The sequence below is a fragment of the Hemicordylus capensis genome, chromosome 2, assembly GCF_027244095.1.
Source record: "Hemicordylus capensis ecotype Gifberg chromosome 2, rHemCap1.1.pri, whole genome shotgun sequence".
Lineage (NCBI taxonomy): Eukaryota > Metazoa > Chordata > Lepidosauria > Squamata > Cordylidae > Hemicordylus > Hemicordylus capensis.
In genome coordinates this window covers 330703473-330729051 of record NC_069658.1, presented here as the reverse complement: position 1 = coordinate 330729051, position 25579 = coordinate 330703473, and the positions used below count along the sequence as shown (strand labels likewise).

Sequence of the window (25579 nt, the reverse complement as noted above, 5' to 3'; positions counted from 1 at the left end):
GGGGACTCTCCCAGATAAAAGGTTGTAGGTTCCCCAAACACAGACTCTTTTCTTCATTTTCCACTTAACTTTCAGAGTAGTATCTCTCCCTTTTGTGCTGGCAAAGCAGCTCAGGAGAGGGCAGTTCATTAATGGGGCACAGGGCATAGATCCAAGATCTCTGCTTTGAGAAAGAATATCTTACCTGTATTTCTGTTTCTAGCACACATTATCAGATGTGATTACATTTGTCAAATAAACATGAAGTGTTATCCTTAGCTGACATGTGCGTCTTTACATTAAAGGGGCACAGGAGTGCCTCTTAGCTGAGGCATGTAGCAAAAAGGGGAGGGGAGTTTCTGCCATTATAAGCCTCAAAATTCTATTGCTCATAAATATAACTGTTGAGTGAATACTTTGAAATTTGATGTGCACAATCTATTTGATGAGGTCTACAAATGTGCCTAATTTCAAGGAGATCTGATAAAAACTGCCACAACTACAGCAAGTTAAAAAGTGCTAAAATTTGACATTTTGACCCTCCCACCCTCAATTTTATTCAGGCATAACATATTTTTCCTTCAAATGTGGATGAAAATGACTAATGTTATCTGTTCAGGCTTGTTTAGGAAGGCAATCCTTTGTGGGCTTGATGAAGTTTGGAGCAGTGGTTCAAGTCCTGCCCTGTTAACGCTGATGGCTAGCAAGTGCTAGCAAAGCTATAGAGCATGGCCAGTTTGATAATGAAGCCAGAATGCTGACAAATTTGCTAGTACTCTGGCGATGACTGGCTGCCTAGTCTATTAGAATCCACTAGCTGAGCGAGTGGGTTCTATTGCAAATGCAATGCCTATTCAATTAGTTACGGAATGTGAACAAACTGGGAAGGCGGGTGGGGGTGTGTGCGGTGGAGAGACATGGGATGGACAACTGGGGAAAGCCAGGTGGGTAGTTAGTAGCACTGTGGGAGAGAAGCAGTGGTTTTTTTTTTTTTTCTGAGTAAGCCTGCCCAGGATTACAGCATCCTTTTCTTTCTCCTCCCTCCCCCTCTCTTATCTGTCAGGCAGAGAGTGACTCCCTCACCCTTCTTCAGAATTACCTCACACTTCTCTCAGATGACCACTCCACCCACCCACTGTCAGAATGCTGACAGGAAAACTGCATTTGACTTCTGCAATGAGGAGGAGTGTGGCCATTTTAATTACACCCATTAAAAAACTAAAAAACTAAAAAACCACTGAGGTAATCTAAGCAAATTTTAACCTACTGCCTATTTACAAAGCTCAACTTAACCCACAGTTCCCAACATGTTATTTTCTCTCTCCTATCAGCTGGACCCTGGGCAGGGTGTGTGTGTCTTTGTTTTTTAAGGTGGGAAAACTCCATAGGTTAGTGATCTTCAATATTTTTAAAGCGGGGGGCAATTTCACAAAAACAACAACACAAAAACCTCCAATCTGAGAGCCATTTCTCACCTCCACACAGTGCTGTGCTTTCCCCAACATGGTTGGTTGTTTTTTGGTTGTTGTTTTTTGTAAGAATGACAGAGCCCTGTCAAGCCCCATCACCATCTTGAAAGGTGCACACAGAAGATTGAGAAGTGTAGTCCTTCTTCCCAGCACCTTCCCCACCTGGTCAAAGTCCTGGGCAGGATGGCACTTCCCAGCATTCCATGTGCACCTTCCAATACATTGTTGTACATACTGTGGTATATTTTATTTTTATTTATTTATTTGTACATTTATATCCCCGTCTTCCTCCAAGGAGCCCAGAGCTGTGTACATGGTTATGATTATCCTCTCACCAACCCTGTGAAATAAGTTAGGCTGAGAGAGAAGTGGCTGGCTCAAAGTCACCCAGCGAGATGCATGGCTGATCAGGGATTTGAACTCGGGTCTTCTCAGTCCTAGTCCAACACTCTAACCACTGTACCACACTGGTTCTATTACACCATTGTAATGCAAAATATCCTACAACTGTTCTAGAAATATATACAATATAATGCAATGCACTGCTCTATATTATACAATGTTCATTAGAATCAGCACTAAATGTGACTCTGGGGAGGGTACTGCATTGCTAGCACTGTAATGATAAATTTCCTTTCCATAAACCACAAAAATTAGATAGTAAAAAAACCTGCCAGTTTCAGACCGGAGCAGTATTGGCCAGTGAGTGCTGCTCTGGGGGGATAGTGAAAGTGGGAAAATGCCATTTTAAGCAGGGGCAAACTTACCCACTGCCCATGCCCAAAATGCTCTACAGGGTGGAGGTGCCCAACCTGGCATGCTGCAGGCAGGCTGGTCTGCCCCCACTGCTTAGTTGACCTCTGCATATGCATGGAGGCCCTTTGACGGGTTAGTACAGCAGGCTTTTCCCTTACTAGCCCCTCAAATGGCCTCCACACATGCACAGAGGCTAACTGAGTAGTAGAAGCGGGTCAGCTTGCCTGCAGGCACCTCCACCCCACAGAGCATTTTGGGTAGGGGTGGCAGATAAGTTTGCCGCTATTTAAAACATTATTTCCCCATCCTCACCCCCAGAGCGGCGCTTACCGGCCACTGCTGGGCCGGAGTTAAGGCTATCTAATTTTGGCTTAGGCTCCACAAAGCTGGGAAATTGGAACCTAAGAATAAGGTGATGCCTTAACAGACGTGTCATGTGATCAGTAATGATGTTGTGCAATGTCACAAATTGTGCTTGCTTACAACTTGCGTTTGATGCACCCACATGGACACCATGGGGGATCTTTGCTGGTGCCAGGCATGTCACTCTATACTTTTAATCTTGAGCTGGGCCTCAAGATCAAGGAAAAATGGAGGGCATGGAGGACAAGTTGTAAACTAGCACAATTTGTGGCACTAGATAACATCACTACTGATCATATGGTGTATCAGCCTTAGGTTCCAATGTTCCAAGTTTGTGAAGCTTGAGCCAAAATGAGATATGTCAACTCTGGTCTTACACTGGCAGGTCCACTGTCTTGACATTTCCATGCAAAGCTCAAGTTGTGTCCTTTTACGTGCACTTTCTGTTACCTAGAGCTTGCAGTTGAACAAACTCCAACAAATCCTAAAGAAGCTGCACAATTACATTTCTCTCTCACTGATCCTGGGTAGCAGACCTATCATCACTTACAGACATTACTCTAATCTGCAACAGCTACTCAGCAGCAAAAAAAGGCCATCCAATATTTTATATTTTATACCCCACCTTTTGACACGGCAGCCTCAAGGTGGCTGACAATATAAAAACCCCAAATACATAATAGAGAGACATAAATCCAGGGGTCAGGCCCACAAAAAACTCAGATGCCAACTTTGTCCCCATATCAACTCAACTAAAACTTTTATGGGACCTAACAGCATCGGAGGCTCATTCGCCTACTAATCCTCCAGTATGATATATACCATAAGAACATAAGAACAGCCCTGCTGGATTAGGTCCAAGGCCCATCTAGTCCAGCATCTTGTTTCACACAAGGGCCCACCAGATGCCGCTGAAAGCCTACAGGCAGGAATTGAGGGCATGCCCTCTCTCCTGCTGTCACTCCCCTGCAACTGGTATTCAGAGGCATCCTGCCTTTGAGACTGGAGGTGGCCTTTAGCCCTCCAACAAGTAGCCGTTGATAGACCTCTCCTCCATGAAGTTATCCAAACCCCTCTTAAAGCCATCCAGGTTGTTGGTTGTCACCACATCTTGTGGCAGAGAATTCCACAAGTTGATTATGCGCTGTGTGAAAAAGTACTCCCGTTAGTTGGTCCTAGATTTCCTGGCAATCTCTTTCATGGGATGACCCCTGGTTCTAGTGTTATGTGAAATGGAGAAGAATTTCTCTCTCTCCACGCATGATTTTATAGAGCTCTATCATGTCTCCCCGCAGTCACCTTTTTTCTAAACTAAATATTATTAATATTATTATTATTACATTTTATATCCCGCTCTTCCTCCAAGGAGCCCAGAGCGGTGAACTACATACTTAAGTTTCTCTTTCACAACAACCCTGTGAAGTAGATTAGGCTGAGAGAGGAGTGACTGGCCCAGAGTCACCCAGCTAGTATCATGGCTGAATGGGGATTCGGACTCGGGTCTCCCCGGTCCTAGTCCAGCACTCTAGCCACTACACTACGCTGGCTCCCAGGTGTAGCCTTGCCTCATAAGAAAGGTGCTCTAGGCCCTTGATCATCTTGGTAGGTTGTCCTCTTCTGCACTTTTTCCAGATCTACAATGTCCTTTTTTAGATGTGGTGACCAGAATTGTACGCAGTACTCCAGGTGTGGCTACACCATAATTTTGTTTAAGGGCATTATAATATTAGCCGTTTTATTTTCAATCTCCTTCCTAATGATCCCTAGCATGGAATTGGACTTTTTCACAGCTGCCACACATTGAATTGACACTTTCAATGAGCTGTCCACCAAGACCCCAAGATCCCTCTCCTGGTCAGTCACCGACAGCTCAGTTCCCATCAGCGTATACTTGAAGTTGGGGTTCTTCATCCCAATGTGCATCACTTTACACTTGCTAACATTGAACCGCATTTGCCATTTTGTCATCCACTCCCCCAGTTTGGAGAGATCCTTTTGGAGCTCCTCACAATCCGTTTTGGATTTCACTACCTGAAAGAGTTTGGTATCATCTGCAAATTTGGCCATCTCGCTGCTTACCCATGCTTCTAGATCATTTATGAATAAATTAAAAAGCCCCGGTCCCAGAACAAATCTCTGGCGGAGCCCACTTCTTACTTACTTCCATTGTGAAAACTCTCCATTTATACCTACCCTCTGTTTCCTGTCTTTCAACCAGTTAGCAATCCACACATGTACTTGTCCCCTTATCCCATGACTGCTAAGTTTCCTCAGGAGTCTTTGATGAGGAACCTGGTCAAAACATTTTTCTGGAAGTCCAGGTATACTATGTCAACTGGATCACCTTGATCCACACACTTGTTGACACTCTCAAAGAACTCCAAAAGATTTGTGAGGCAAGATTTACCTTTGCGGAAGCCATGCTGGTTCACTCCATCGCCTGCCTTTCTGCTATCTACATAACAGGCCCCCACCCCCACAATAAATAAATGACTACAATTCAACAACAACAACAACAAATATTTATATAGCCCATTTCAACAAAAGTTTCCAAAGTGGTTTACATAGAGAAATAATAAATAAATAAGATGGATCTCTGTCCCCAAAGGGCTCACAATCTAAAAGAAATCTTATTTATTTGTTTGTTTGTTACATTTATATACCGCATTTCATTAAAATAATCCCAAGGCGGTTTACAGCAGAATTTAAAAACAAGATTGTTTTTTTTAAAAAAAACACCAATTAAAATATTAAGCTAAAAACATAAAACAAATCTGATTAAAAATTTAAAACACAAGCATAAAAACAGTACAAAATACAAAGAGCAACAGAAGAGACAATCATATAAAAGCCTAGGTAAAAAGCCAGGATTTAACATGCTTTCTAAAAGCTGTGATGGAGACCGAGGAGCAAAGAGCCACCGGGAGAGCATTCCAGAGTCTGGGGGCAGCAACAGAGAAGGCCCTGTTCCGCATGCATGACAACCGAGCCTCCCTCATTGTCAGCACCTGGAGCAGAGCCCCCTCAGATGACCTTGTCAAGCGGGCAGAAACCCTTGGGAGCAGTGGTCCCTCAGGTATCCTGGGCCCAAACTGCTAAGGGCTTTAAAGGTCAAAACCAGCACCTTGAATTAGACCCGGAAACAAACTGGTAGCCAGTGCACCTCTTTCAAAATGGGTGTGATGTGATCCGAATGGGCAGCTCCAGATAAAACCCTAGCTGCCGTATTTTGCACTAGCTGCAGTTTCCGGATATTCTTCAAGGGCAGCCCCACGCAGAGCGCATTAAAGTAATCCAGCCATGACGTGACTAAGGCATGGGTAACTGTGGCCAGATCTGCCTTCTCGAGAAAGGGGCACAGCTGGAGCACTAGCCAAAGCCGTGCAAAGGCACCCCTGGCCACCGCCTCCACCTGAGCTTCCAAAAGCAGAGCCGGGTCCAGTAATACTCCCAAGCTGCGAAATGTAACATAGACACCAGCAACAGTCACTGGAGGTACTGTGCGGGGGGTGGATAGGGCCAGTTACTCTCCCCCTGCTAAATAAAGAGAATCACCACGTTAAAAAGGTGCCTCTTTGCACAGTTAGCAGGGGTACAATAAAATAGATTCTACCCCTTAAATAAATGGGCACAAATCTGACATTAAAAAATGGGCACCATTCAGAAACCAGCACGAGAACATTTCAGTCTCCCAATATATACTCTTGCGGACCTGAAAGTCACCATAATTCAGATTTTTTTTAGAAAGCACCTTCAAAGGCAAACTCCAGTGGGAAACTGCTGAACTAGAATTTATCAGCAAGTTTGATTCTATTCATTTAGGGCTCAATAGGGGAAGATTGTGTTATCATCAATTACTGCTGCTCTAAATGGTCACTGTGCTTATCTTGTATACATTTCTGTGCTTTGCACAGAAATGTTACAGACTGTACCCTTTGCATTTCATGACTTTTTGGCCTTACTGTTCACTTTTTTCCCCCTATACCCATGTATATTTGTCAATTGATTCTGGTTCTACTATGGTGAGGGAGATGCACTCAGTCCATACTCAGAGGCACTTCTATTTAATCTCATGTTCCAGAAGTCAGTAATGAAACTGAGGTCTGGCTCAAATAGTGCTCTGCCTTAACGTCATTAACACTAATTTAAAGTTAGAAAGGCAATTTAGGGGCTGGGAACCATGCCAGGGAAACCCAGACTATTGAATATTTTTGTTTCATTGAAACATATGTGTTGCAGTATTTATTATTTATTTATATCCCACACTTCCTCTGAGGAGCCTAGAGTGGTATACAAGATTGGGCTTGTCCTCACAACTCTGTAAGGTAGGTTAGGCTGAGAGAAAAATGACTGGCCCAGAGTCACCCAGTGAGTTACATGGCTGAATGGGGATTTGAACTCGGGTCTCCCTGGTCCCAGTCCAGCTCTCCAACCACTAGTCCACACTGGCTCTCTAGTAGTAGTAATGAGTCATGTGATTGGTGTACACGCCTTTGTAACCCATCTTGTCATATGATTGAGGCCTAATTGTTACAGGCCAGTCTCAGATGAATGTTGAATGAGGAAAGCATCTTCATTTTAGTCTGGAAGAAAGAAGCCATGACAGTCCAGGTTTCTCAGGATAGCATTAGTCTATAGAGGTACTGAGACATGTCATTACACAAAGTTTTCTGATTCAGAGCCTCCTTGTGGCCTATAACTGTTGATGATCTATCAGTAGTTTATCACACTCTCAGAACAAAGGTCTAGGTTGCTCTTGAAGAGGTGTTTGGAGGGCATTACTGCATTTACCCAAATCAAAGATGACTCTGAATTTAAGATGACCCCCTTAAAAAGTAGAAGCTAAATACAAGTTATACCTGCATTTACTCAAAGGGAACAGGACTCTGAATTTAAGATGACCACCCAGTTTCTAATATTAAAAAATCTGGCGGCGGGGGGGGGGGGACCTAGTCTTGGATTCTGGTATATACAGTAAAAGAAATCAAGGACTAAGACCATACAGCCTAAAAAAGAGTTGGTAAGGGAAGGTGTGGAAGAACCAGGTATTAAAATACTGTAATGCCAACAGACAAATTGCAGGTTGTAGTTGTTGGAAGCTGCCTTAAAGAAATGCCTTAGTGAGATAAACACAATAAAATAAATGCTGTAGGCGCCCAGAACTCAGAAGTGTCATTTGGAGCACTTAACCAGTTCTGGTGAAATACCTTAAGTTTTGGTTAACTGCTCCCCCACACAGAAGGGGCACGGTTCTTATGCTGCAGACTATATTTTGACTAATGGCCATAAAATAAATGCAAGTCAAAGAATATACTGGTAGGACAAGTTATAATAATGTTGCAGAGAATAAAGGGACAGTGCCCTCTGCTGTATGCCAAAAAGGCAGCACAGTTAAGAATGGAAGTCAGACCTCCAGTCTGAGATTCATCTTCCACTCCATTGTTAGTCTAGTGCAAGAAAATGCAATATACAGCAATTCTGCTTTTACAGGCATTTTACCTTTCTTTCTGTTTGATAAGAGATCTCTCACGGAACTTGTAAATGGTATATTTTTCTGTTACCTGAAGCCCTGCTTTGGACAGTGATTTTCTTTTGTGAAGATCAATGTAACAGTGTCTACCTCTAGCTGTGGTTGTTTGGCCGCTTCATACATTACAAGCACTGTTCACAATTGTGCTGTGCCACGGATGCAGGACCCTTCAGCATCTGTTAAGGCAGCCAAGTCCTAGCAGATTCCAGGGTCTGGACTACCACACAACTCAGCAGCTGTGCAATAACTGATGCTGCTTACACTGTTGGACCTGGGAGTCCCAAGGGTCAGGAGAACACCACACTGCTGCACCAGAGTTATGGATTGCAACCTACTATTTTTAGGATGTGCAACTAAAAATGTAACATGCAGTATTAAAGACAGGTGTTTCCTGATTGGCTGTAGCTCCCTGTGATACCTGTATGAGAAGACTTAGTTACACTAATATTGTTTGAAGTCTGTTTTTACTCTATAGGGTTGCAGCTTTCACTACAGTAAGATAGTCAGCTAATATAATCACAGACAACTACCATAACTGTACAAATACACCAAATATTTATATAGCGCTTTTCAAAGTCCCCAAAGCGGTTTACATAATTGTTAAGTTCCTTCTGACAGGGGTGCATTTTGGCGCCCTTCTTACTTAATTTTTATACCAACTTTTTAATCCCTCTTTTGGATGATCCTGCCTTTCATCAGCCCAAATTAGCAGGAAGAGCTATTTATTTATTCATTCATTCATTCATTCATTCATTCATTCATCACATTTTTATACCGCCCAAACTTTCATCTCTGGGCGGTTAACATAAAACAATTAAAACACATATAAAAAGTTAAAACAATTCAACAATTTAAAATCAATCACAAAATTAAAACCAACAAATTTTAAAAGGCTGAGAAAGCTTGGTTAAAAAGATGGGTTTTTAGATGTTTTTTAAAAATGGCCAGAGATGGGGAGGATCGTATCTTAGTGAGGAGTGCATATCACAATCTTGGGGCAGCAACCGAGAAGGCCTGTCTCTGTGTAGTCATCAGACGAGTTGGCGGTAACTGGAGACGGACCTCCTCAGATGACCTCAATGGGCGCTGGGGCTCACAGTGAAGAAGACGCTCTCTTAAATACCCAGGGCCTAAGTCGTTTAGGGCTTTATAAGTTATAACTAGCACTTTGTATTTTGCCCGGAAACCTATTGGCAGCCAGTGTAACTCCATCAGCAAAGGAGTAATATGGTCTCTTCGAGACGACCCAGAAACCAACCTGGCTGGTCTATTTCTATTTTATTGTATGCCAACGACGCGGCTATAATATCTACCATGCTGGTCAGCATGAAGAGGGCCCTGAGAACTCTCGCGCTGAGGAGTCTCTGGCTATTAATACCCCAAAATCAAAGGTGATGGTATTTAGTAAGAGACAAAAAAACCATAAATGGGTTATTAATGGCAATCGTGTCCAACAGGTCAAAACGTATAAATATCTAAGTCTTGTGTTTTATGAACGTAATTCATGGAGATCCCATTGTGAGTATGTGGCCGCAAGTGCGCAGATCATGGTTACAGTGGTGTTGAAAAATTTCCATACCAAGGGTGCTAATCATATGCCTGCCACACTTAAGGTTTTTCAAGCCAAAATTTTAGCCCAGATGTTGTATGGAATTCAGATCTTTTTGACAGGTAATTTACAACCGCTTGAGGCGGTACAATCAAGATTTCTACGAGCCATTTTCCTGCTCCTGCACTATGTCTCGAATGTGGCCCTACGTTTGGAAGCAGAACTAATTAGGATTGTGGGCCTGGCTTGGCTATGTACAATTAATTACTGGCTCACAATCCATATTCATGGCTTAGGCCTTGTCCCAAGGGTTTTAAAAGTTGAATTTTAGTAATCTTGGACCAAGAACGTCCAGGCCATCTTGGGCAATTGTGGCTTTTCAGATCAGTTTTTATGTTCCCAGGGTCCTGCTGTAGCTAAAAAGATCTTGAAACAGAGGATTTTGGACCTAGAGAAACAAAGGGACCTAAGTGCGGCCTCCCTTGGAATTAACTGTGATAATTTTTTAATTACCCTATGCCAGAAGTTTATCTTACGCACTTGTTGGTCCCAAGTCAGAGGAGAGCTTTTTCGCAAGCTCGGTTTAATGTTCTGTCCTCTGTGGTTTTGGAGGGAAGACATAAGAGAATTCCCTGGAAGAATCGCCTATGCCCTTGTGGCGCAGGAGTGGTTGAGACAATTGCTCATGTTTTCCTCTGTTACACTTTCTACAAATCTATTCGTTCCTGCTGGATTGAGCCTCATCTTAGAAAATATCCGGGTCATTCCAATAAGTATTATGTTGCCTATTTTTTGTCAAATATGTGCTTATTTATGTGCTTATTTTTCCCCTTTTTATATCATAATGTTTTATAATCTTACTCTGTATTTGACATTTTTATTAGAATTTTTACTTTTTCTGTGTTCTAATTTGGTCATGGACTGTAAATAAACTTACTACTAAGTTCCTTCTGATTGGGGCTTGTCCAATCCCATTCATTTTCACTCAGAAATCAGTCCCACAGAGTCCATGGGACTTATTCCCAAATAAGTGTGCATAGAACTACAACCTTAGCTACCTAAGGAACATCCAGTGCACATTGATATCTAAAGTCTGAATCAAGAGTAGTTTTACAGCAACTGTTCTGCCCGGTAACTTTGACCATTTAGTGGTGTGTGTTTTTAAAATTAACTTTACTTATTACCACCTCATCATTATTTTAAAAATATTTTATCTATGAACATAACTATCAGATAATATACTAGTTTCCTGTTCCAGATATAATGAACTTTCAATCTTTTTAAATTATAATTTAAAATTACATCCCACTATCCGTGCATGGGAGTGTTATTAATTTTTGTACAACTACTGGTGGGCATATATGTATATCTTTCTAAAACCGTTAATTGACTGTATTGTTGGTAACATTACTATATAGCTCTTTCAGCCTTTCATTCCGTTAACACCCAGCCTGCGATCAGGTAAGATTGTGAAATATCTTCTGTGTCGAACTTCACAGTTCCCCAGTATCGCGTGTTTCATTTAGCAACTTTAACCTGCTGCATCTCAGTGCAGAAATGTGTTCAACTTCAGCTAAACCGGTGAGTGAGGCCCAGATGCTGGCACATCCGGTACCCAGACTGTGCATTGTGGTGCTTCTGAAGGGGAAAAATCAACAGAGGAGTGACAAAAAGCGAGGCCTAACAGCTTAGGTTTGCGGCGGCAAGAAAGACAGGTGCTCTTCTCGTCCTTTCGAGATGCTACGCAAAAATGCAAAGAAAGGGACCAGGCTCGCGCTTACCTGATCAGTTTTTGGAAATTGCAACGCGTTGTGTGTGCAGGGGGCGGGGGGAAGGAATACGTGTGCACGCTCACGCTGGGGTGGCCCCAATGACAATCTTGGCCACCCAGGCGGGGGTGAGGGGCTCTTGCAAGCCACAGACTTCCGTGGGGATCCTCCAGCCACCTCGGCCCTCGGCAATCCCCTTCCAGAAAAGCAGCGCCGCGCCAGTGTAGCCGCCCCCCCCCCACCCGCGCCTCCGACCAGCTCCGCGCCAGCCTGCCCCGCACACGCGCTCGCTCGCCGTCAGGGATGGCGCCTCCTCCAGCCGCTGGGGGGCGCACTGCCCAGGCACTGCCCGCTCCGGCGATGGCGGCGGAGGCTTCCCCCCGCGGGCAGGGGCCGGACGGGCCGCGCCGCCATATTGGCTGTTGTCCTGTCTGAAAGCAGCAGCGGCGGCGGCGGCAGCCACAGCAGCGTTAGCGGCGGCGAGAGCGCGACAGCGTGGGGCGCAAGACTGGCATGACTCGCAGGCGAAATAAGGCGGTGGGCGCGGCTGGGGCGCGTCGGGAGCGGGCGGGGGGAGCAGCCCCCCCAGAGCCGCCCGCGCCCCCCGCCGGGCCCGGCCTTCCAGAGACTCCCGAGGCGGCGGCGGCGGCGGCGGCGAGCAGCGCGGAGCAGGGCAGAGCCTCACAGGTACCGGGAGCGCGCCCGCATCCCGCCCTGCCCCCAGAGCCGAGCCTGCATCCACACCCCTCTGCCCTGAGATCACTCGCCCCGCATCCATTTGCGGCGCGATCCACCCTTCATTCAGATCCCTAGCGCGCTCGGCTTGCCTCCATCCATCCATCCATCCTCCCGGGTACCCTGTCGCCCCTCAGCCCCCCACCTCCTGGGACCGCTTTGCTGAAGGCGGTTCCCGCAGCACATTGCTCGAGCACCCTGCCCTGCCAGCGTGCCGTGCATCCAGCACCCGGTGTGTGTGCGCCCTGCAGTCACTTCCAGGTCCACCTTTCATTCCCACTGCCCGAATCATGACCCAGCATAGTGTGAGTGTCCCCTCTGCTCTTTCCCCTCACCTTACACTTCAGCCACCTGCTTCCGCTGTATCCAGCACTATTCGGGCCCATATCCTGACCACTCATTCATGGCTAGTATTCTGCACTCACCTACCTCCTCAGACATACAGCATTCAACCGACACTCCTCAAATAGGCATGTGCCCCCTGACAGCTACAAAGCATATATAAGTGTACCTATAGATTTCTGCTTAGCATGCGGTAGTACCCACCTCTTTACTTACATGCAACACTCCTGCATATAGTCCACTCTAGCATGTATGAGGCTGCTTTTATATTACCCCTATGTGCTCTTGTTGTTTCCTTTGAAAGATACCCTTTGGTATGCTGGATACACCTTGCTCTGTACCACCCAAGAAAAGGTCTGGCTTTTCTTGCTAGAGCACCCCATACCTTCTTTGTATGCTACATCTATTTGGTCTCCTTGCTATATCTTTTATCAGATGTGCAAAAAGCAGGCAATCTTCACCCCCCTATAGTCCACTTTTCATCATCTTTCTCAATTTCATCTGCCCTCTGTAGGGCAAAAATGGAGCAGGGCTCTGCCCTGGGACTAGGCTGTATTTTGCCCTTCAGAGTGTGCCTCGGCCTGTTAAAGCCACATGCATCCATCCCCTCTTAGCAGGTAAGGGATGACAGTCAACTAAGTCTTTGTGCAGACCAGACTTCTTAAAAGGAGTGTTGCATGAAAGCAGACTGCCAAGAAGAAACATTTCACGAGAGAAGGCTGCTTTACCAGGGGTGGGGGAGAGGAGATGTATGATTTCTGAACTCAGGAGGCTGACAGCACTGACCAGCACCTCACAGAAGGTCACTGTGTAAGGGCTGTTATGTCCTCCAAGAGGAACTGAGTTCCCCAACTGGACCTTGGCATTAGGGTGAATTTACAGAACTGTGCTGAGTTGTTGTGGGGTGATTGGATAGGAGCTGTGTTGCAAGCAGAATGCAGCTTGAGCCAGGGAAAGAGCTAGAACCTGGCATGGACAAAGGAGGATGTGCAGAAGCCAGTCCAGTATGCTTGTTGGGCCTGGTTCTGGATAGGTAGATCTACCAGACTGGCACTGGGCAGGCTGCTCCTATATCTGTACTGTTAACCATGTATTCTGAGGTCGCAAATCCCCAGGACAGCTTTGTGTTAACTAAGGATTGTGGAATTAGCCTTCTGGGAAGCCAGGCTGTTGTTGGCAGACAGTAGACCTGCAAGAGCCTCATCCAGGGTTCTATCTACAGAGTATGTGAAAGTGAGGGCTTGCCTGCAGAGTGTCCCAGCCAGCAAGACATTGTCAGCCTTAGGAGGGGGACAGGCTGCTGTTCTTTACACACAGCTCTAGCTTTCAGCATGGCTGACAAGAGTTTTTTCCTGGGTATCTCAGGTGAAGCAAGCACAGAGGCAGTTTTATCCCCAGATATGATACCTAGAATGGCATTTGCCTGGCCCAGCACAAGGCATTCCAGCCTGCTACCAAGTAGAGAGAGCTGACCACTGAACCATTCCTGCTGGCTAGTGCCTCCTCCACCTCCTGCAGAAATGACTGAGGTAGCTGCTATCTATTAAGTATTTGTACTTGTGCAGCAAGTGGTGAATTTGACCCACTGCAGAACATGCCATCGCCATAATTCAGAGAATAGGGAATGAGCAAGTAACCTTATAAATGAACTCTTTTGTAGGCTATGATGTGTAGCAGTGGGGTGGGAGACTGGCTGAGAACACTTGCCTTGCTGCTTATCCATGTCATATTCTCTGCTGAGATCTAGGTTTAGGAGACTAGCACTGAAAGTGTGCAACAGATAGAAAGATTTGATAGGCCAGTTAAGTACAGTCTCAAACTGAGGAGGAGGGGGAATAGATTGGCCCATCTCCTCTAGAGCAGGTGATGAGCAGCCCGTGGGCCACACCCAGCCTAGGGTTTCTCTGCCTGTCCACTATATCAACTGTGCTCTGCTTTGTACAACTGCAGATGCAGTGTTCCTTCTCACAGTCCCAATATAGTCCTCTCCCAGTTCAGCACAGGGAGACATGGCAGGAGTGAGAGAGCCATACTCTGCATCTTGCTTTGTAGGTATCCCTTCCTTTAAGAAGTGAGGTTAGCCTAAAATCAAATGGGGCAGTTTTCCCAGACCTTCTTTGCACTTTGTCGACACCCAGCGCTGTCAACTTCTTGAGCAATTGGGGTGGCTGGGAAAGCTCTCATGGTCAAACTGTAGGGGATGGGGGAGAAGCAGCAAGGATGTCATGCCTGGTGCAGGGATCTGTCCCTTGAGCAGCTTGGTGAGGAAAGATCCAACGCTCCCAGGCTCAAGAAGTTGATCATCTTTAACTTAGAGTACTGAAGGAAGGAAGCATGCATATCTTCAATCTGATTACTTTAGGTGTGCATGATTTAATTTGAGGTGTCATGATTTCTGCTTTTGGGAGATTACAGCCCAGGTTCAGGCATGCTGCTTTAGTCAAAGAGGAGAGTGGGTTAGAACATTAGCAAGACAATGGAGCTACCTGGAAGAAATGATTATGATAAGATTCAACTTAAAGCAACCCGCATCTGCCCATTCAAAAGGCCTACAGCCAAACCTATACTAGTTGTCACTACCCAAAGTGAAAAGTTTACAGAGATCAAAGTTTATATGCAAAGGATATTTGAGCATCTTCTTTATGAGATAAGTACAATAGAAGCCAAAGATTTGGAACAGTCAAGTACAGGATAATACACAACCGAATTTTTGGTGCACACATGTTCCTGTGTAACAAAGACATTTAAATCCATTATGATTCATTGTGATTTTTAAATTTCTGTATCTAATATTTTTAAAACAAAGTGGTCGCTGTTGCTGGCTTATGAGTGGATTGCTATAGTGGTTTGGACAGAGCTGTTGCACAGACTGTCCCAGTATAATGAAGTGTGATATCAACCTGCAATGGAAATGGGAAGCATGGAGCCGCTTTCCAGATATGAGAGAGCTAGTTTGGAAGCAAAGACAGCAAGGCCCTTTTGGTTGCAGGGTCTGACATACTCAAGGAATCCAAATGCTTGCCGATCATTCCTGGTAAATGAGCAACAAATAAATGGCACCTCAGCTTGGAGAAGCGAAGAAGAGTTGGCACTGCTGCTCCGTATAACTAGCTTGTCCCTAGTTTAGACATGTAGGGGACTTGCTGAATTCAGGTTCTTGCTTCTTAAGTGAATGTCATTTATGTCTAATCATGGGCGATTCAATCCACTTTATATGGGAAAGTGATGAGTGATGGCAATCTTGGTGAACATTCCAAAAGGACCAGATGACATAGTTATTCTGCAGAATAATCGAGCTCTCAAGAAAGGGATGAAGACTGATATATTGAGTGCCTTAGTATAAATGTGTGCATTTGTTATCCTTACCCCGTCTCTGTCATAGAATCCTTGTTCTGAGCATGACATAGAGATAGTCATAGATCCATTTAGGCGGCATATTAGTCACTTGGACTAGGAATAAAATGTAAACTCACCATCTATGTAGTGCTTTAGAGTGTTCAAAGCACTGTACATTGTTTCATTTGCACTAACCAAGTGCTTCTTCATTTACTCAAGGAGTCTGGTGCACAATAGAGCAAGGTTGGATGCAGGGAGTTTGGGGAGACATAAGCAGAAGAGAGCTTGTGCCCTATGGATGCTCTGAGAGCTGTGCAAAAGGAACAATGCAGCTGTATGCTAACTAGAAAGATATTTCTGCTCCCTCCATTGACCTCACAGTTAACATTTCAATAAGTATGCACAAGTAGTTTGGACATAGACAGTGCATGCTCTCTCCTCTGCAGTTTGGAGGCTTCAGCAAGGAGATGGAAGCCAGAGAGCTGCAAAAAAAAAATGAAAGTGGAGGCAGAGTTTGTACAGACCATACAGGGCAAGGCCTAGAAACGCTGTAGAAAGGAGAACGTAAGCAGGTGTAGCTTTTCTTACTGCAGCACTAAGAAACTACACCTGCTGATAACCTCCTTTCTACATTGCTTTTAAGACACAAGACCCCACAGTTAGTACGATGCATGTTTCTCTTGTCCACTCATTTCTAACCAATTAGGAATGTACTGGCAAAGTTGACCTTCACAACACTTGTTAGTGAGCTGCATGGAGGGTGACTTCTGATAGTCTAATTAAAGTAATTAAAAAGGAAAGTTAGTCCTCCAAGCTGAAGAGACAGAGATGCTGCCAGACTGTGCAAAAGAGCTAGTATACTGCAAGTTTTACACAGCAGCTTGGAAGTAACAACTCATCTGGTTCACAAGGTGGGATTCTGACTTACCATATGGATTAAACTGGAGGAAAGCACACTGACTAGTCCATAACTTCTTTTGCTCAGCACCATAGCCACTTTCTTCAGTTTTAATATACAGGGTGCATGAAGAATCTTCCTAATTTACAATAGGGAATTTTAGTACTTTTCCAAAGTCCCAGCTGTCAACAGTAAAAGATTGCCACTGTAATCCAAGCAACGTAGAAGGTGCCTTATCTGAATGTTGCCTCATCCCTGCCAGTTTTTATTTGCAGTTGGCTGCTATACTCCACCAATTTCTGCATAAGTGTTTGTTGAAATTGTATATGTCTTTCTCCAACTCCTGCTCACTTCCCAGACATTTCTCATTGTATGGTAATTCTTCGACCAGATGCTGCCCTACACATCTTGGGCAACCAAACATTCTGACAACATTAACTAGCTCACGAGTAGGCAAACGTAGCCCTCCAGCTATTGCTGAACTACAACTCCCATCATTCCCAGCCAGTTTGAATGATAGGATTTGTAGTTCAGCAACAGCTGGAGGGCCATGTTTGCCCACCCCTGAGCTAGCTTCTTCTCTCTGACTGAAGTATCAGTTGCAATTTTGATCCCCAGGACCATGATCCAGAGGTACATTAGTCACAGTTGTTTTTTGTGCATTTCCCTTCAGTTGCCACTCCAAATCAGTTGTGCAGGCGGCACAACTGAACACCCAAATGGCCAGCTGTACTCCAGCAATAGTGCTGTGCATGAAGCTACCACGGTACTGTGCTGTGTTTCGCACAAAGCCACATTCTGAAAGCTGACTATGCTGCTCTGCTGTTGAAGCAGTAAAAGCTGTGGGGGCTGCATGCATGGCTTCACCCTTTCCTAGTGTCAAGGGGCTGTGGATGCTCCAGTTTGCTATGACAGATTCTTGCTGCTACTCCAATCTGTGAAGAACACTGGCAGTGAAAAAAACCATAGCAATCACATCTGTGGGGCTGGCCAACCTCCCACCTTGCAAGCATATGGAAATAAACTACCAGTAAGCCAGACCCCTTCTCACCCTCACCACCACAGTCAGTCAGATCCCTTCTCTATAGTTCTGGGTACTATAGTTCTGGCCACTGCTTTCCTGGTGCTGTGAGTAGTGCTTTGGGTTTGGTGGCTCTCTTGGCAAGGACAGTCAACGGGTCAGTCAGGTAAGAGGCACAGGGAGAGTGCCAGAACTCTGTTTCCATTACTGTTTGTCTAGGCCAGGGATTCTCAACGTTGGGTCCCCAGATGTCATTGGACTTCAACTCCCATAATCCCCAACCAATGGCCACTGGGGCTGGGGATTATGGGAGTTGAAGTCCAGTAACATCTGGGGACCCAGCGTTGAGAATCCCTGCTCTAGGCCACAAGGAGATAGCACGAGGTGGTCTTCAGAGAAGCAATGCCCGGGAAAATCACTGTCCATTGGGAAGAGAAGTTACTTTAGGCACCTTCACATGGTTTTGTCCAGCACAAGGGCATTAAGAAAATGTTCTTTATCAGAGACAGAGTGAGAAGAAGATGCATATCTAGTTGCCCTTCCCATATGCATATGGTACGTGCATATGGTTGACCCCCACCCCCAAGTAGCCTATTTTGGTGCTGAACAGGTCCAAATAGTGGAGGCTACAAATCAAAATGCAGGTGTCTTTTGCTCTCCCCTCCCTCCCCAGGGCACTCTGGCTTTTTAGTGCTGAGATACACATTTGGCATTCTCTCTTCTAGAATTGAACAGCTAGTAACCCTTTAATGCTAGAAGACAGGAGGGGATCTGGGACAGAGCCAAACTTCTAGACTGCTTTTTAAGTTCTCAGGTGCAAAGAACAATTCAGAGGCTTGATACAAGAGTTCCTGGAAGAGATACTTGCATCTATAAACATGCAGAAATATTAGTAACTCTCACATAAAAATGCTTTTTAAACCCAGCGTATATTAATTTTTTAAAAAAACAAACAGTTCAGATACTCAGTGGATCCCTGCTGAAAAAGAGCCGCACACTCTTCTGGATCAAAGCCCAGTTTAGAGAGAAAACCCCAGCAAAAAAAGCTCTCTCTACTGTGCTTATAGTAAAAATTCCATAGTAAGTTATTAGCCTTTTGGTCCTTACATTACATCCATTGAGCAGCCCTATCAATTGCTCACTTGTTTCAGAAGTCCCAGCACAGAAAGGCATGCAGCAAGATACTATAACAGGAAAATAATAGCAACTCCAAACAGCTACTGTTTCAGAGGTGCGACAGTTCATCATGGAGTAGTTAAAAGGCATTCTTCCAAAAAGGAGCTCTTGCAGGATGTTCCTTCCTTCTTCCTCTCCCCACTTGGAGTTAGTCCTTTCTTAAAGAGGGATGCCAAGTGGAAACAAAGCAATGTAGAGACATGGAGGGCCAACAAGGGATGAGCTTTGGTATCCTTGGAAAGGCTTCAGTGACCCAATAATTTGTTATCCATGTTTCGATTGCTCAGATACCAAGTATGCACACCAGCATTGATGCCCTCCAACTGTTTGTTAAAGGCAAGTTGAAACTCCATCTATATCCCCTTTGTAAAGATGCCATAGGAGTTACTATATAATATGCACTAATAAAGTCAACTTACTGTAGCAGGAAGCTGCCCACCATCAGTTTGTGAGTCAAAAATTAAAAGTTAGAATTTAAGCTCATACAGCCACCTCCTTTGTAAACTGCCAAGATGTAAATAGAGATTCTCCTTCTGTTTTTTGGTATGGAAATATATATATATATTTGATAGCCAGAATTGTCAAAACAGCTTACAGTAGGGCATCACTGCAAAGAATAAAATCAAATTGCTTAGACAGGTATGTGCCCTCCTACCTCCTCGTACTTATTTCACTATTCGTGTTTTAACTACCAGCCAAACTAAAATGAATTTGGTTGAGTCACCTTTTAAGCTTGTATTTACGTAAATTTATATATTACCGAAGCCTCAACATAGTTGTATGAAACCTGGAAATAGAAGGCAACTTCCCATTTCTTTCATTATTTCAATAGCAGCCCAAAACTAATATAGGCTCAGAAACAAACCAACACCAAGACTACCTTTAAATCACAGCCCAATCAGTTAATTGGGGGGAAACTAGTCAGCTAAAGTTTTAGTTGGATTGGCTTGATTTAAAAGTTACAACCAAAAAGTTCAGCTGTTTACCCTTTCATAACAGAGTTTATCAGCAGCCCCTCATTCCCTGAACATCTCAGTTTCTGATTTCTCAAAGGGGAAAAAAGCTAGCTATATTTCCTAGAGGATTAGGATTAAGGATGCCATTGAACTCATAGCAATGCTTTTAGAAGAAAGCTATTAAGGAGAGGAGAGCTCATCTTGTGGTAGCAAGCATGTTTTGTCCCCATAGCTAAGCAGGGTCTGCCCTGATTGCATTTGAATGGGAGACTTGATGTGTGAGCACTGCAAGATATTTCCCTCGGGATGAAGCCGCTCTGGGAAGAGCAGAAAGTTTCAAGTTCCCTCCCTGGCTTCTCCAAGATAGGGCTGAGAGAGATTCCTGCCTGCAACCTTGGAGAAGCCACTGCCAGTCTGTGAAGACATTACTGAGCTAGATAGACCAATGGTCTATCATTGACTCAGTATATGGCAGTTTCCTATGTTCCTATGTTCCTATTATCAACAGGATACCTACCAGTGAAAGGAATCAAAGTTAGGTCCAGCCTCAGGTGATGGTAAAATGGTGAGCAGCCTCTGCATTTTATCTTCAACAACCCTCTTCTCTGGAAAAATATACCAATGCCAGAAGCCTCTGAGCCAATATGGAATCCTTGCTTGCTAATGAAAACATAGATATAGTAGGCATAACAAAAACCTGGTGGAACAGAGAGAACCAGTGGGGCACTGTTATTCCTGGATAACAGAACAGGGAGGAGTGGATTGGGGGTGGTGGTGGAGTAACACTGTATAGTAGAGAAGGGTTAGACTCCAACAAGCTAGAAAACCTAGGAGGACCATCCTCCTCCACAGAATCATTATGGGTGACAATACGAGGACTGAAAGGAAATGTGTTATTAGAGACGTTATATCGCCCACCAGATCAAAACACTGAGAGTGACCTGGAGTTAGAGAGGTAAATCAGAGCAGCATCAAAGAGAGGCAGCACTGTAATAATGGGTGATTTCAATTACTCTCACATTGATTGATTGATTAAGTGCTGTCAAGTGGGTGACAGCTTTTAGCGACCACATAGATATATTCTCTCCAGGATGATCTGTCTTCAGCTTGGCCTTTAAAGTCTCTCAGTGGTGCATTCATTGCTGTCGTAATCGAGTCCATCCACATTGCTGCTGGTCGTCCTCTTCTTCTCTTTCCTTCAACGTTTCCCAGCATTATAGACTTCTCAAGGAAGCTGGGTCTTCACATATTGTGTCCAAAGTGTGATAGTTTGAGCCTGGTCATTTGTGCCTCTAGAGAAAATTCTGGATTGATTTGTTCTATGATCCATATGTTTGTTTTCCTGGCTGTCCATAGTATCCTCAAAAGTCTTCTCCAGCACCAAAGTTCAAAAGCATCAATGCTTTTTTATCTTGCTTCTTCAAAGTCCAGCTTTCGCATCCATAGAGTGTCATGGGGAAAACCATTGTCTGAATGGTTCTAATCTTTGTAGGTGTAGCCACGTCACGGCATCTAAATATCCTTTCCAAGGCCTTTATTGCAACCCTACCAAGTGCTAGTCTATAGCATATTTCTTGACTGCTGGATCCTTTACTGTTGACGGTCGATCCTAAAAGGCAGAAGCTATCCACCACTTCAGTGTCTTCATTATCAGTTCTGAGGCTGGTTGCTGTACCCGTTGTTGTTAGTTTAGTCTTCTTTACATTTAATTGTAGTCCCATTTTTTCACTGTGCTCCTTGACTTTCCTTACTAGAGCTTGCAGATCATCCACATTCTCAGCTATCAGAGTGGTGTCATCAGTGTAGCACAGGTTATTGATGTTTCTTCCTCCAAATTTAAAACCACACTCATTTCCAATCCAGCTTCTCTCAGTATATGTTCAGCATATAAATTGAATAAAGAAGGATAAAGTCTACAGCCTTGCCTTACTCCTTTGCCAATCTGGAACCAGTCTGTTTCACCATGTTCCGTCTGGACTGTGGCTTCCTGTCCTGTGTATAGGTTTCTCATGAGAACAATGAGATGTTCTGGGACACCCATTTTCCTAAGGATGTTCCACAACTTGATATGGTCGACGCAATCAAAGGCTTTTCTGTAGTCAATAAAGCACATATTGACTCCTGTCTGGTATTCTTTGGCTTTCTCAAATATCCAGCATGCATCAGCAGTGATGTCTCTTGTTCCTCGGCCTTTTCTGAAACCAGCTTGAACATCCGGCATTTCCCTTTCCACGTGGGGCTCCAATCTGCGTTGGATGATTTTGAGCATTATTTTGCTAGCATGTGAAATTAAGGATATTGTGCGATGGTTTGTGCAGTCTATTAAGTCTCCTCTCTTTGGGATGGATATGTAGACTGACCTCTTCCAATCTGTTGGCCACTGTGTTGTTCTCCAAATTTGCTGGCATAGTTTGTTTAGAGCCTTGACTGATTGGTCTTCTGGTACCCTCACATAGACTGGGCAAATTCATGTGTGGTTTTTGACAGAGGCCACATTTCTAGACATGCTAAATGACTGTGCCTTAGAACAGTCAGTCACGGAACCAACCAGAAAGAAGGAGACCTTGGACATAATCCTGAGTGGTGCCCAGGACCTGGTGCGAGTTGTCATAGTTGTAGAACCATTGGGGAACTGACCATAGTGTGATCCAATTCAGCTTATGTGCGTGTGGAGCATTGCCACGGAAGTCCAACACAGAGGCATTGGACTACAGAAGAGGAAACTTCTCGAAAATGAGGGGACTGGTAAAAAGGAAGCTGAAAGGAAAAGTCAGGAGGGTCAAATCACTCCAGAAAGCATGGAACTTATTTAAAACCACAAGTATAGAAGCTCAGTTGGAAAGTATACCCAAAAGGAAGAAAGGTACCACCAAGTTCAGGAGGACGCCAGCATGGCTAACAAGTAGAGTCAGAGAAGCTATAGAAGGGAAGAAGACTTCCTTCAGAAGATGGAAGTCCTGCCCAAATGAAGAGAACAGAAAGGAACATAAACTCTGAAATATAAATAAAAGGAGACAATACTATTACTACAGACATTTATATACCGCTCCTCAACCAAAGGGATGCAAAAAGAGAGTTTGAGGAGCATATAGCTAGAAGTGTCAAGGGGGGTTACAAAAACTTATTTAAATGTATCAGAAGTAGAAAACCTGCTAGGGAGGCAGTTGGACCCTTAGATGATGAGGGCATGGAAGGGATTATTAAGGAGCATAAGGAGACTGCAGAGGAGCTGGATGAGTTTTTTGCATCTGTAACGGAGAAGGATATGGACCGTATATCCACTCCTAGAACTGAACTTTTCAGGCTTGGAGGCTGAAGAACTGGGCCAGTTTGAGGTAAAGAGAGAAGATATTCTAAACTGTCTTTAAAAACTAGAAATTAACAAATTGCTATGACCAGATGGTATCTACCCAAGAGTTCAGAAGGAATTCAAATGTGAAATGGTTGATCTGCTAGCAAAGATATATAACTCGTCCCTACCAGGCTCTGTACCAGAGGACTGGTAAGTAGCTAATGCAACACCTATTTTCAAAAAGGGATCCAGATAGGAAACTGCAAGCCGGTTAGCTCAACGTCTGTGTCGGGTAAATTGTTGGAAAGCACGCTTAAGGACAAAATAGTTAAACATATAAAAGAACAGACCTTGCTGAAGGAGAACCAGCATGACAAGGGCAAGTCTTGCCTCAGTAACCTTTTGGAGATCTTTGAGAGTGTCAACAGGCATGTGGATAAAGGTGATCCGGTTGTGTAGTATATTTGGACTTCCAAAAAACTTTTGACAAAGTTCCCCACCAAAGGCTCTTGAGTAAACTTAGCAGTCATAGGATAAGGGGACAGGTTCATGTGTGGATTGGTAACTGGTTGAAGGACAGGAAACAGAGGGTAGGGATAAATGGAGTTTTTTTCACAATGGAGGGAAGTAAGAAGTGGAGTCCCCCAGGGAACTGTACTGGGACCAGTGCTCTTTAATTTTTTCATAAATGATCTAGAAGTTGGGGTAAGCAGTGAAGCGGCCAAATTTTCAGATGACACTAAAATATTTAGGGTAGTGAAATCCAAAACAGATTGTGAGGAGCCCCAACAGGATCTCTCCAAACTGGGTGAATGGGCAACAAAATGGCAAGGGTAGTTCAATGTAAACAAGTGTAAAGTGATGTACATTAGGGCAAAAAACCTCCCCCAACTTCACATATATGCTGATGGGGTCTGAGGTGTTGGTGACTGACCAGGACAGATATCTTGGAGTCGTGGTGGACAGTTTGTTGAAAGTGTCAACTCAGTGCTCTGCAGCTGTGAAAAAGGTAAATTCCATGCTAGGGACCATTAGGAAGGGGATTGAAAATAGAAATAATATTATCATGCCCTTATTCATATCTATGGTGCTGCTGCATTTGGAGTACTGCATGCAGTTCTGGATACCGTATCTTAAGACGGACATTGTAGAACTGGGAAAGGTGCAGAAGAGGGCAACCAAGATGATCAGGGGCCTGGAGCACCTTTCCTTATGAGGCAAGGCTACGGCATCTGGGGCCTTTTAATTTGGAAAAGAGGTTACCAAAGGGAGACGTGATAGAGGCATAGAGCAGAGAGAGTGGACAGAGAGACATTTTCTTCCTCTCTCGCAACACTAGAACCAGGTGTCATACCTTGAAACTGAAGGCCAGGAAAGGAAGTACAGCCAAAGGAAGTACTTTTTCCATACACACTGGATAATTAATTTGCTACAGGATGTGATGGCCACTTGCTTGGATGGCTTTAAAAGAGGGCTAAGACATATTCATGGAGTACAGGTCTATCAATGGCTACTAGTCAAGTGTCTATAGGGCATTTCTAGCCTCAGGGGCAAGATACATCTAAATGCCAGTTGCAGGGGAGCAACAGCAAGGGTGAGGGCATGCCCAATCCATCTCTTGCCTGTGGGCTTCTCAGAGGCATCTAGTGGGTAGGGATGTGCACGGAACCCGTGGGGGTGGTTCGAAGATGGGGAGCATACCTTTATGGGCAGGGCAGGGTACCCTTACCCTCCCACTGCGTTTCCCCCACCGGCACTCCATTGACTAAGTCTCCGTCGGGGCGGCAGCATACCTCCCTGCCACCCCGGTGTCTTCCTCTGCTGGAAGTTAAAAGAAGTACCCGCCGCGTGTGCACACACTGGGCACATGTGCACGCACGTCGGGCAGACATATGAGTGAGCGTGACGCACGCACCCGGTATGTGCACATGCACTGGGCACTTCCTTTAACTTCCGGCCGAGGACACCGGGGCGGCAGGGAGGTAGGCTCTGCCCCAATGGGGACTTATTCAATGGAGTGCCGGCGGGGGAAACATGGTGGGGTAGGAGCACCTTCCCACGCCCATAAAGGTATTCGCCTTTGAGCCGGCAGAACCACCTGTCGATCGAACCGGTTCAGAGGCCCATAAAGGGCCTCCAAACCAATTCCATGCACATCCCTGCTGCTGGGCCACTGTGTGAAACAGGATGCTGGACTAGATAGGCCTGGTCCAGCAGGGCTCTTCCTATGAAAAACCAAGAATTCTTACTAATCAACCAAGTGCTCCAGAAATGAATGCATCTCAGCATACACTAACCAAAATGACTATAGGTCACTCAGAGAGGTTTCAGTTACCTGCTAGCTATCATCAAATAAGGAATTAAAGATATCTTTATTTTGAAGCCTACACAAAAATGAGAGTACTGTA

At 44.6% G+C, this 25579-nt stretch overlaps 1 protein-coding gene and 1 long non-coding RNA gene across 4 annotated transcripts in view; one reads left to right on the top strand and one right to left on the bottom strand.

The window, feature by feature from the left end:
• Positions 1-5066: 5066 nt before the first annotated feature.
• LOC128343514 (uncharacterized) lies at positions 5067-11703 on the bottom strand. The gene is made up of 2 exons (XR_008315574.1): positions 11428-11703; positions 5067-7150 (listed from the first exon to the last, which is right to left on the bottom strand). It is a non-coding gene; the product is annotated as an uncharacterized LOC128343514 (long non-coding RNA).
• Positions 11645-25579, top strand: part of FAM193B (family with sequence similarity 193 member B) — a 35972-nt gene continuing 22037 nt past the window's right edge. Inside the window, exon 1 of one of the 3 annotated variants that reach the window (XM_053292685.1) lies at positions 11645-12102. In XM_053292685.1, the coding sequence (XP_053148660.1) occupies positions 11929-12102 (174 nt within the window). In that variant the 5' untranslated portion in view covers positions 11645-11928. The remainder of the gene's footprint in view (positions 12103-25579) is intronic. The other 2 variants (XM_053292686.1, XM_053292687.1) reach the window with 2 other exon arrangements.